The 12,659-nt window shown below is 40.4% G+C and overlaps 1 protein-coding gene across 10 annotated transcripts in view; it reads left to right on the top strand.

Moving 5' to 3' along the window:
- Positions 1–12,659, top strand: part of LOC122332642 (protein shisa-6) — a 47,709-nt gene that overhangs the window by 27,677 nt on the left and 7,373 nt on the right. For 3 of the 10 annotated variants that reach the window (XM_043230020.1, XM_043230013.1, XM_043230012.1), the window contains exons 5-6: positions 5,757–5,795; positions 11,483–11,545. The exons of 3 other annotated variants lie outside the window; for them this stretch is intronic. In XM_043230020.1, the coding sequence (XP_043085955.1) occupies positions 5,757–5,795; positions 11,483–11,545 (102 nt within the window). The remainder of the gene's footprint in view (positions 1–5,756; positions 5,796–11,482; positions 11,546–12,659) is intronic. 4 more of the 10 variants (XM_043230021.1, XM_043230014.1, XM_043230015.1 and 1 more) reach the window with 2 other exon arrangements.

The following is a 12,659-nucleotide window of genomic DNA, read 5'->3' as shown; positions in this document are numbered from 1 at the left end:
CAGCCAGTTCTTAAGTTTCTATGCGGTTGCGGAAATCGCTCCTTAGGTGTGCGACAAGCTTACATAATAGACAAAGAAACCTGGTTTTATCAGAGCTAATGAAAAAAGGCAACAAAAAAAAATCAACCGACTGCAGTCATAAATGAAAATATTTAACCCTGCGTTCTGTTTTGTCTCTTTTGATCACGAAAAGGCCGTCTGAGATGGGAAAATTGCATCTCCTGGTGAATGTGTCAAGATTTTAATTTGATTTCGCCCCCTATTATGCAAACAAATTCTTATTCATGAACTCGCTCCTCTCACGACATGACATGTCATGCCTAAATCTTTCATTTGAGCTCAAGACAGATGATAATTAAATTTGCAAGTTTTTGCTCGACCTTGACTTTTTTTGGGGGTCAAGTGCCGTTTGAATCCGGTGCGTAGTGAATGTGAAGCAAAGAAAGAAAGCTCTTCGATGAAGCGACGCATGGGAATGTGTCTGGTGGTTTTGCACTGTGACTGTGAGAGTTTTGTTTTGCATGGCAACAGCTCTCCGATCAGAGCAAAGGAGAGATTTTAGGACGTTTTCCAGACCCTTAAGCAAAGACACGAATGCATTAGAACGGCTTTTATTTGGGTGACTCTCAGATTTCAGTGACATGCTCATCTCTAAACCGATGATGTGTTTGGAGAGATATCTGCTTGTTCGTATATCGAGAGGTTTTCTGATCGTGAACGGCAGTCTAGTGAAGTCCAGCAGGCTTAAATCAACAGAGGAATGACTTTCATGATAAGTAGTATCATTTCGTTCTGTCTCCCATGGTACTTTTCCCTCTATGATGAGCTTGTCAACAAGCAAAAAGGCTCTGATTCCAGGAATTAAAACCACATTTGTACATTTGATCACGGTGCTACATGGAAAGTGTGAAAGAGAATTCGCCATCTCATATTACTTTGTTTATTTCTCTTATCCATTCGTCTCTGCTCCCTGTCGTCTCTACATCCTGGCACTTTCCATGAACAGAGATTTTCCACTGTCATCATATACGCTGTTATCTCTGTGACCATTACAAAAAAGCTTCATACTTCTCCTTACACATGCTTGATGGTAATATCATAGTATTTTATGTAGTACTACCATATAAATATTATAGTATATGACTATGGTAATCATTACTTGCATTAATTGCAGTATATTCTGTTCCATGGTTATTATTTGATAATTTGCATTTCTATTGCATGCTTTTGTTTTTACATTTGTACAAAATTATATTTTATTGATACATTCTATGATTAGGATTGTAGTGCTTGCATTATATTCCATGGCATTTTATCTGATACTGTCACTGTACACCATATAAAATACTGGAATCGGATAGAATGACATGTTATGCACATAGTAATTGAGCCCACTTTAAGGAATCATATTACCATGATACATTTAAAAATTGTATTTATTTATTTTTGCAAGATTGCATCTGCAATTATTATTATTTATGCTTTATTATGATTATTATTAGTATTAGCAGCAGTAGTATGATTTTTATTATTTCCATGCATTTAAATTTTTATGTATTGCATATTTTGATTTTTGGAATAAAAGTGGCAGGACTTTAAGCCTCTGTTGAAAAAAGAAAAGACTTTAAAAGTCTTATTTCAATCCCCGTTTGTGGAAACTGTCTTCTGCACTCAAAGATTTATATTCAGAACACACAGATTAATAAACAGATATAAGTTTTCCACTATACTCCCTGAAGCATGTCATGTGCGTTTCTTTCAGACGAGCTTCAGCTTGTCACACCTTCCTGTCAGGATTTACATACGTGCACGCATCCATTACAAAGGAAAACATTTTTGCATACGAAATCTACATGGTTAATATATCAGATCTGCACAAACGTGTCCAATTAATCCGCTGGTGTTTATTATGCAGAAGGATCAGGCAGGATTCACGCTGTGCTTTCCTGACTACAATGAATCATCACGACCCTGAACCCATTGAAATTCCTGCAGGCCGGAGCACTGACTCTCTCTGCTGTCTGGAAACGTGCTGCGCAAACAGCATCTAGTTCTCTTGTGGAGTCGGATACTGGCTCATCTGACAAATAAACAACCGAAATCTAAACGAATGAACAGAAAGTGCTAATGTTAATAATATCGCGTGCACAGATATAAGCGATACCGCGGCACGTACAGCTTCTACTCGGTTTTGCAGGTACAGGCACACAAGAGATTTGATTTGTTAATATGTTAATGGAAGTGAGCCTCGGAAACAAAAGGCCTCCTCTGAAGTGAACTGCTGCCCGGGATGTTTAATTAATGTGAGTTATTACTCCACCCGAGTGCTTTTCACAGCAAGTGTTGATTTTAGACGCTTAGGATGGTGATGCAGAGACAAAGGAAGCCCGTAAATAACAAGCTGCATTTCTGTAACTGACTGCAGTGAGACCGGCTTGGCTTTGGTTACTGATGCGTTCGTTCACAGCAGCGCAGTGCTGGGAATACACACGCCAACGGTTACGCTGTGCCTCTTCTGTGTTTGCATTCTCAGAGCCAGTTGTATCTTTAAATTATTTATATGTGCAGGTTTTACTTCGATTTAACGGCCAGAAACTCTCTCCGCGTGGATAACGTGCCAGTGTTTTTTGTCATGTCGACGCATATTACTCTTCGGCCTTTTTTGCCCTTCAGGTTAAATGGGCATTTTTACTCCAGTAGTTCTGAACAATTTTTAGCCTTGAACTCTCGAATGTGAGTCAAATGCGGATTCTTCAAGGCTTTTTCGTTGTACGCGTTCAGAAATGATCACAATCTGTGTCTGACTGCAGGCTTATTCAAATGCTGTAAAGTAACAGATCATGCTAAAATTGTTATTATCAGACTTGACCAGATTCAGACACTATGACAGTGTCTGAATCTAGTCTGTGCTGACTCCATCTGAATCCGGTTCGTACTGACAGTGTCTGAATCCGGTCCGATGCTGATGGTCTGAATCTTGTCCGTTACTGGCACAAGTCTCTTAGCTGTTGTGTCAGAGATGCAGCCATTTATACACACTCATACAACTCAAACAGTTCGTATTCATTGACCGTACATTTGGTGTTTACACTGTTATTGATCTGAATTGAACCATCGCTGAAATGTATTGACACTGTTCTGATTTAGAATCTCTTTACAGCACAACTGTCTCAATAGCTGAGTTTCGATAATTGATTCTACTGTTTTCCTGTTTATCACTGTAAAGCTGCTTTGACAATGTCTTGGAAAATCATGATGCAGAAATGTGTGTGTGTGTGTGTGTATATATACCCATTCCAATGATTAGTACTCGGCAAACAAATTGTGTAAAAATCATTATCCATTAAAGTCATATGAATTCATTGGCTAAAAGATGTGGGAATCCTGCATAAACGCTTCTTCGTCCCATTTGACCTCATTGATCCCATTCAAAATACTCCAGCTTGCTGTGACCCGTTCATATGAAAAGCAAACAACTCCTGGAGTGCTCTTGTAGAACTGTTTACTCTTGGTCACAATCTAAATGAAAATCTCTGTGAACATCGACTGCTGTCGTTGAGAAAGAATGAGTCGGCCGGGCAGTTGGAGTGACTCTGTTCTGTCAGCACCTCAGTGACATGTTTGTGGAGCTCGTCTCATTGGCGGTCTGCTTCACTATATCAGCGCCAGCCTGACTGCGGCTGTAACTGACAGCGTCTGAATCCAGTTCAATACTTTATTTAATATATATTTATGGTCTTTCATGCCTTTTGTAGCGAACAACACAGTAGAGTGCAGATAGAAAAACATTGGCTGGAGAGGGGAGCGGGAACGGCAAAGGACCTTGACATCGGGAATGAAATTCGGGGCGCCGCAGGGACAGTTGCACTATGTTTCTGACAGTGTCTGTTACTGACAACTTCTGACAACTTATCTGATACTGACAGCTTTCGAATTCAGTCCATTACTGACAGCATCCGGATCCAGTCTATGACAGTCTCTGAATCTAGTCTGTGCTGTCTCCATCTGAATCCGGTTCGTACTGACAGTGTCTGAATCCGGTCCGATGCTGATGGTCTGAATCCGGTCCGTTACTGACACAAGTCTCTTAGCTGTTGTGTCAGAGATGTTATACACACTCATACAACTCAACAGTTCATATTCATCGATCGTACATTGGTGTTTACACTGCTATTGATCTAAATTGAACCATCACTGAACTGTATTGACATTGTTTTCATTTAGAATCTCAATGTCTCAATAGCTGAGTTTCTATAATTGATTCGACTATTTTCCTGTTTATCACTGTAAAGCTGGTTTGGCACTCTGTATTGGGTAAAATTCTATAGAAATAAAGGTGTTTAGACATGACACACACATCTGAGTCCAGCTCACATTTTCCCTATTGTTTCCAACATTTGAAACGCTGAAGTCATGCAGTATTCTTGTGCAGAAAGAAAAAGCTTGGTTTGAATTCAATGGTTTGAAAATGGCTGTGTTTCCATTTTTTGTAAGGTAGATTGAGATTTGGTTTTTATTGTACATGATTTAAACCAGATCACACATTCTCCCCATCCCTTGTCCTTTTTATACAGCTCCATCAATAAAAAAGGCACAAAAATGATATGTAAGCAATTAAAACAGCATTATTAATTATTTTGTTAACATGGCTTAGTATTTCTGTCAGTGACAGATTGTACTTTTGCACCTAACAGAGCTTCAAACTCGGCTACGTGGCATGAAAAACGCACACAATAAAGAAAGATGTGTTTATCACTTCCTTTGCCCTCAGTGACAGTGAATCCCAGAAAATTCCTCTTGCATTATTCCCAGTATTAACTTAGTATGTCATAAATTTCAGTCATAGTGTGCCGTGGTCGAAGGTACCGAGGATGATTGGTGAAAAAAGCTGATATGTAATCAATAATGATAGATCAAAGCACTACACCTCTACTAGCCTGTGGTCAGAGCGCATTACTGTTCGCTACTTCACAGCATCTTTTCATCTCCTTCGTGGTGGTGCTTCTCTCTCGTTATTAATCACTAGAAGGGACGGTGTTAGTTGAGCTCAAAGCTCTGAAAGAACTCACAAGGCCTTTAGAAAGATCTATCCGGATGAACGCTGACTTGGATTTGATATATAATCAGTTACATTGTACGTATCGCTGGGTGGATGTGGCTAACTGAATGCCACGGTCATTGCGGGTGCAACTCAGAAATTGAATTTTTCTCGAGCCTCAGATTTGATGCGTCTCACAGCGAATACTGAAGTCAACTATTATCCTGCCACGGGCAGATTACAGGCCTCTCAGAAAGGAGAAGTGTGCAACAGCGAACAATACTCAAATATTTTTGAGAGGAAAAAAAGAAAAACACTTGAGGTGGGAGGCTTCACTCATCAATGACCTGCTTTGTGTTTGTCGGTTTTGAGTGAAAATGTGCATCCAGAGTATGAAAAGGTTTTTTTTTTTTTTTACGAATGCAGTTATTTTTGGCCCCTCCAAAGTTACTCAAATGCTCGCGTATTCGAAGACGCGTTCATCCGAGTGACGCATTTCCTTCACTTCCATTCTCTTTTGCAAAACGGCCCGATGATTCAGTCCTAATTAATTTCGTCTAGATCCATTGTTTGCCGAGCGGTAGGAGAACTCGGACGCGAGCGTCATTATTTTTTTGCGACGGGCTCTAGCCTCTCTGTGCTTTGCTGGAAATGATGCTGGTGTTAAAGGTCTGTGATGTGTTGACTCACCTTGACTCTGCCTGGTTGTGTCTTCCAGGGGAGAAGCACTGGCCGGTTCGGTCTCAGAGTCATCATGGTAGGAAAGCTGCTTCTGTGTAGTTGAGTGTGTTTCTTCCCTCGGCCTCTGCCTCTGCCCTGTGTCTGTGTTTGTGGTGGATGTGTAAGTCTGTGTAACCTCACTCCTCACCTTGTAGCTCTGATTAGATCATTCTTCTCCTGCTTAATCTGCACCCCTGTAGTGTCTTTGTTCCTCTGGATTCTCTGTTCCTCCATTGCTTCGGATTCAGAGTGCCTACGACAGACAGAGGAGCACACATGCTAGCGCAGGGATAAAGACAGTTTTGAATGATGTTACTTCTTATTAATTAAAGAAGACATCAGAAAAATCTGTGCTTATCTCTGTGGGCGACGTGATGATGCTCCTCGTGAGAAGATCTTCTGCCAGCGTCCTCCAAACTGGTATGTGCAAGCCGAAGGGTCTTTTTATGTGTTTGTACATGTTTTTTTTTTTTTGTTTTTCTTGTGAATTACACTGTCATTGTCAACTTTATGAGAAGTAAATGAATAAAGACAAAATAAAACACATTGGCTCTGCAGATACGTTCAGCGTTTTGATGTCCCGTTTAGTATGGAGCGAACGTGTCTGGGTCAATGTCCATGAAATTGCTGAAATGTCTGTGATATTTCTAAATGATCCAGCACAGAGCTTTCCATCTTATCCCGAGAGAGAAGCTGTATAGTGACTCAATCAGTATGTGTTTGTGAGCGCAGCACAGCTTTAAAAGCAAATACACAAGCTTTATTTACCCATCAACCTTCTGCTTCAAGAGCCAAAGGTTACCGTGTCTCCAATTCCACAAGTTAATGATAAGAAAACTCTCTGGTAAAGAGGATATACTGCAAAAAATGATTTCCTTGCACAGTATTTCCACATTCATTAATCACGATGCATTAAGAAAGAAAGATGATTTGTCTAGTTTACTGAAAAAAAAGTATCGAAATGTATCAAGGTTTTGCTTCGAACATGGTCAGAAAAATCTACTTAACTTAATTTTTTTTACATTTTCTAGAAATACATTTCACTTCTCTAAAAATGTCTTGATTTTAAAGAGATGGTTCACCCAAAAATGAAAAAATTGTAGTTAATTACTCACCCTTTTGTTGTTCCAAACCTGTAAGGCCTTTGCTTGTCTTCAGAACACAACATATGATATTTTTGTGATTTAGCTTTCTAAACAGCACCACATCCAAGGCTCAGAAATGTAAGAACATTGTTAAAATTGTCCCTATGACATTCATCTGTAATAAGCAAAAATAGTGACTTCAATTCAACAAATTCTTCTCTTCCGTGTCAGTCTTCGAAGCAGGAGATGTTGCAATATTGTCATGAACATGGGGCAGAATCTAACACGAAAGAGAAGTAATTGTTGCATAAAGTCAAAATTTCTTCTTTGCACATAAAAATATTCTCGTAGCTTCATGAAATGAAGGCTGAACCACAGCACGTTGCTCTCGGATTTCATTTGTGTCCTGAAGATGAACGAAGCTCTCACGGATTTGAAAATCGAGGGTGAATAATTAGTGAGAGAAGTTAAAATTTTTAAAATGTTTAGATATTGGTACAGAAAAACAAGACAAAAATAAAAGCGTTGTTATTATTAGATGTCACACGGTGCTCACAGAGAACTCGATTGCAGCTCAGTTACAGCATTATTTATTGCAGGACGGGTCAAGCCGTGCACTTCAGCGGGGAATTGCATTTTCATACGTGTAGGACTACTATGACATTTCACAATTAAATGTTAACCGTTTTTGTCAGCGGTTAAATGCCAGACCCCAGTGGCTTTCCGGCTCCGAGTTTGTCAAAAACACAGGAGAAGGGCAAGCGAACTGGTTTCAAACTGTCAGCGAGGACCGTCGGGCCGGACCTCGTTCTCCACATCATTAGAGCCTCTGTCTAAAACAGGTGCATAAACACGACCAACTTCTGGAAGGAAATGTGACGTTCTCGTACTCGCCCTCCCACCCACTCGTGTCTCAATCCCTTCCGGCCCCTCATTAGTCTGAGCAGCATCACCTCTGGAGAGCGGCAGGCTCGAGTGGGTTTTCCAGACTCTACGTCAGGTTTTTATCAGGCACGATTGGGTTTTCTGTCATATGAAGCCAGATATTTTAACAAAGGAACTCAGACAAGCAGATGTAACTGGCTGTGCTATAAGATGTGCTTGGCATGCCGAAAAGCTTACTGACCTAAGATTTTGGCACGATGTATTCATCAAGGAGGCAGAAGCGTGTTGTTAATTCTCGTCAACACAGGGCTGGACCGGATGAGACAGAAGGGAACGAGCACTAGAGGCTACACAGCTGTTCATGCAAATGTTCTCGCATGACCTTGTTTACTTGCTACTTCTTGTTTTTTTTTTGTTTGCAATAAATTTTTGATTTGATTTGAACTTCATTTCCACAATCAGAGGAAGCGTTAATCAAGCCGTCATCATAAATGAACTTTTCACTTGCTTTTTTTTATTCCAGGTATTGTTTAATATCACGTCTCACGAGATGTATTATGTATTACTGCTGTAATTGTTCCAGTGATTAAGACGGCTTATTGTGAGATTTATTATAAAGCACGCCGACCTCTTGTGAGCTCCTTTTGCGCTAATCCTGGACTCTCCCGATGATAGTGAAAAATGAAACACACCCACAAAGATCTCATGTAAATGCAATGACAAACAGCAACCCCTTCCGTTGATGTCGATGCATTTCATTCTCTGGAGGAAAAGCAAGAGAAATGTCAAATGACTGAATCATTGCTTGGCCATCTGGACATTACTATTCAAACTGGAACGAGAGTGTTGTTGTCAGGTTATATTAGACATGAAACAGGAGTATGTGCAAAGTGACGATTCATCAGCTGTAGGCTCTGGCGTCGCTGCCGTTTCGCTTTCAAAAGGCCAAATCAACAACATTTGCGGCGTCTGATTCATACAAAGTAAATTCCATCGCAGAACGGGGTGGATATTAAAAATGATACACAGCTTATGACTTCTAAAAGCGACCACGCTGCCGTTAATGTCAGAGGATCGCTCCGAACAGCTCAAGATAACGATCCACGCGTTCTCATTGGCTTTTAAGCTATTAAAAGGTAGTAAGTGTTCTATTACGCTGTCGTAAACTGGGCAAAACAAACATTATACCTGCTGTCTGCTTCAGAAACAAAACTCTGCAGAAGTACTGGAGTAAAAGATACAGTTTTACCTAATTGAGTTTGATTTCAGAGGAGACCTCAGACGGCGTTGCGCAGCCTCTCTTAGAGCTGGTGTGAAACTCTTCATTAACCTCGCGACGCATTGCGAGCAGTCGACTTGAGCCCCTTCTTGTTGACTAAATGACCTGAGAGACTCGGGCAGAGTGAGCCTAAATTGGCACGTATGCTGAGAGAGAGAGAGAGAGAGAGAGACTGGAGAGAGCGCAGACCTCCGGCCCACAGCCAGACTTCAACTAACCGCCTTCTCAAAAGAAACTAATTGGTCCCCAGATTAAAGCAGGATCATTGAACTGGACGATGCTTCTTATTAATTAGAACTCAAGACTGCGCTTTGAGCTCTGGCTTTTTATCAGTGCTGCTGTGAATGTAGTGGACCTGAGACGTTTTGGGACGTGTGTGCCTCCTAAGCGCTCCTTAACTTTTAGTTGTCAGTTTTAATAAGATGCTGTAGACAGTGCAGAGGAGACCTTCGGACTAATTCGGTATTTCTCATCTCAGACCCCGCCGCTTTTAATCGCGATTTCCGCTGCTGGAAATAAAAAAGAACCACACTGAACATAAACCAACGAAATCATGATTTTAGCTCCCTATTGATTATCATCCCAGAAAGAAAATTTTCAGCCAGCTTCCATAGAAGTCCCGTGTGAGGGTCAATAAACATGTGCACTACTGTTCTGAAGTTTGGGGTCAGAAAGATTTACAGTGTTTTAATTGTTTTTTCACCACTGATTAAATTGAAATTGATCAAAAGTGACAGTAAAGACATGATAATGTTACGAAATTTTAGTTTGAATTAAATGCTGTTTTTTGAGCAATACTGAAAAATAAAATATTCTGCACAACAACTGTTTTCAACGATCAGAAATTATTTATAAGCAGCAAATCTGCCTATTAGAATGATTTCTAAAGGATCATGTGACACTGAAGACTGCTGTAATAATGCTGAAAATTCAGCAATGACAATATATTGTACTGTAACCATATTTCACAATATTGCTGCATTAACAATTTAGTTGCCTTAATGAGAAAAATAGACTTCTTTCGAAAAAATTTTTTTTCAATTACATATGCATAAAAAAAATAAATATATAAAACGTGCTAAATTCTTTTTGTAAAGTATATTGGAATGTCCTAAAGTAGATTTGGTTGAGATTCATGGTCACCGGTAAAGCTTAAAGAACTATTGTACTAAATCTATATTGTATGCACAGTAAACACACTACAGGGAACCATAGCTACTGGGTAAAAAGAAACGTCCCTATCTCATCGAATAACTGCAACGATTGACTCCATTCTATCGAAACAGGGGTCTTCGCTCATCTGAGCTCCATGACAGATGTAAATGGATGTTAAACTAGTCACTCTAATGCATTTTTAAACAGGCACAACAGCAGATATCCAGACGAGCATGACGCTGTGCTCCCTCTAGTATTCATCCATTTATCACGGGCGCTTCATGAGCCCATCTTTGCCAGCTCAGAATAGGTGCCATTCATCACCGCTCAGCACACCGTGGTCCTCGCGCTCGGATGCTGCGGTCCATCTCAGCCCATCACAGGCCCGTCGCGCCAAACCGCATCAGCCTCCCGCCGCGCTAAACACACGACTTTGTGACAGAAGACAGAACAACTTTAGTCTCGTAATAGAGCTCCTGAAAGCAGGGAACATAGATGTCAACTGGTTAAGCGGCCTCAACACTTTTCAATGATGTGCAGATGATGATGATGATGATGAACTCTGAACTAATGCACATCGTCATATGCAGCTCGTCCATTATTGCTGCAACTTACTACTGCAACCGGCAATTTAGTAAATGACACGTTTTGCTTTTCTGCAGCTGTTGGTGAGTGATAGAGCATTGTATCGCTGAGATTATGGCCATCATTCAATAACTCTGCCTGCATGAGCGATTAACAAAAGTGGTCATTCTGCCAAATGGCAATTTGAAAATATACAGTTCCCTGTCGATAGATAACACACGTAATTAGTGTCAGTGATTCTGTGTAAACATGGTGTAATTGAGTTCATTATATATTTATAAAACATAACAGTAAGATTACACTAATTAAATGTTTTTATTAAGCCGGACCACTAGTGTTGATTGTACATGTGCTGTTTGTTGCTGATGCTTTTTTTTCATGCTTTGTGTGCACTATACAGCCAAATGCATGTGGACAGGTTTGGCTATTTTAGGTACACGCATGCTTAAGCTAAAGATTTTTCTATTTCAGCTCGATATAGGACTAGCGATTCTGGTGCGAAAAGGATCCACTCAGCAAACAAGGATCCACTCGCCTTTTAAAGCCCGGGGTGTTGGAATCAAACCAGAAACAAGCCCGTATTGCTGGTCCACACGCTTTTGGCCATGTAGTGCATATCTGGCTATTAATGTGCTTCCCTTTTTTCCCATTGGAGCGACTGTGCTCTGGATTACAATCGATCATGCTTGCCTTTACTTTGCAACCAAATCAGACTTGTCATTGCTTTTTCTGCAGGAGCCCATCAACATAATTACAACCATCTCGGTCTCAGTAGCCCAACTCGAACACCTAAAAATGGTAAGAACCACATTCCTCATTTAACAGCACCATTTCACGATTGCAGTCTTACCGTCAAGTGCTTTCCACTGATTATTTATGTATGCATGCCTACAAGATCAGCTGGTTCTGTGAACAGATCAATGGCGTTGTCCATTTTCATCATCATCGCTACCATGAAACCAACCTGGGATCTTGATTTGAGTCAATGGTCTGGAGAGGACGCAATTTAAAGCCAGACATGCAGTGAATTACTGCGCTTTCCTGAGCCTCTCTGACATGTCAAAGCTTATAAGTCTGACACCTGGAGCCTCACGCTATATTTTTGTGACCTGAAATGAGACCTTTGTAGCACTCCGTGTGCTCAATTCTTCAAAGCGATATGCCGTCTGTGTTCAGAGGACAGCATCCATTCAAACTCATGCCTCAAAACTATCATCATCTGTCTCCAGAATGTATTATTGAAGGCACGAGAGCAGGGCTCGGGCTGTAGTTGAATCTTCCAACTGATGTTGCTGTAATGTGAAGCAGGAAAGCTTCTCGCTAGTGAGCAGAAACGCTCAGCTTGTTAGCGCTGATTAAATCCCCGCCGTTGGTGAAGCACTCGAGTCTGGCTTGGGCTGGTGAAGGATGGGAGTCTAAAGATGGATCGCTTTTCCACACAACAAGCTTCAAAGGTTCCACAGTGGATCCATGTTTTTATGACAAAGCCTGTTATTGCATTCACACAGAGCAGCTAATTCACTGTATGAAAAGAGATACTTTTACTGTATTTCCGTGATTTATAATGACTTATTATTACACTGTAGTCGTCTCTGAAGCATCGGTCAGTGTGCTAGTGTCCAAGCAGAGATCAATCTCTTATTTAAGAGCCTAACACTATGTGCAATTGGTCTAGCAACTTATTTAATGAAATAACAAATAAATGCATACTTGAATATGGAGCCATGTATCTGCTTCAGAGTAAAACTATTTCAATGTGAAACAGAAAATCATTCATGCTAAATCAAAGTTGTGAAAAATTAACTCTTGATAATCGAGCCTCTGTTGGATATTAGTATTACATTATAGTTCAATAACGATACACTACTTTTTAAATTAAATGATATTTCTGTTAATCAATGATGCATTAAAT

The sequence above is a fragment of the Puntigrus tetrazona genome, unplaced genomic scaffold, assembly GCF_018831695.1.
Source record: "Puntigrus tetrazona isolate hp1 unplaced genomic scaffold, ASM1883169v1 S000000130, whole genome shotgun sequence".
Classification (NCBI taxonomy): domain Eukaryota; kingdom Metazoa; phylum Chordata; class Actinopteri; order Cypriniformes; family Cyprinidae; genus Puntigrus; species Puntigrus tetrazona.
Note: the sequence above shows the minus strand (reverse complement) of the source record. Positions and strands in the feature narration are given on the sequence as shown.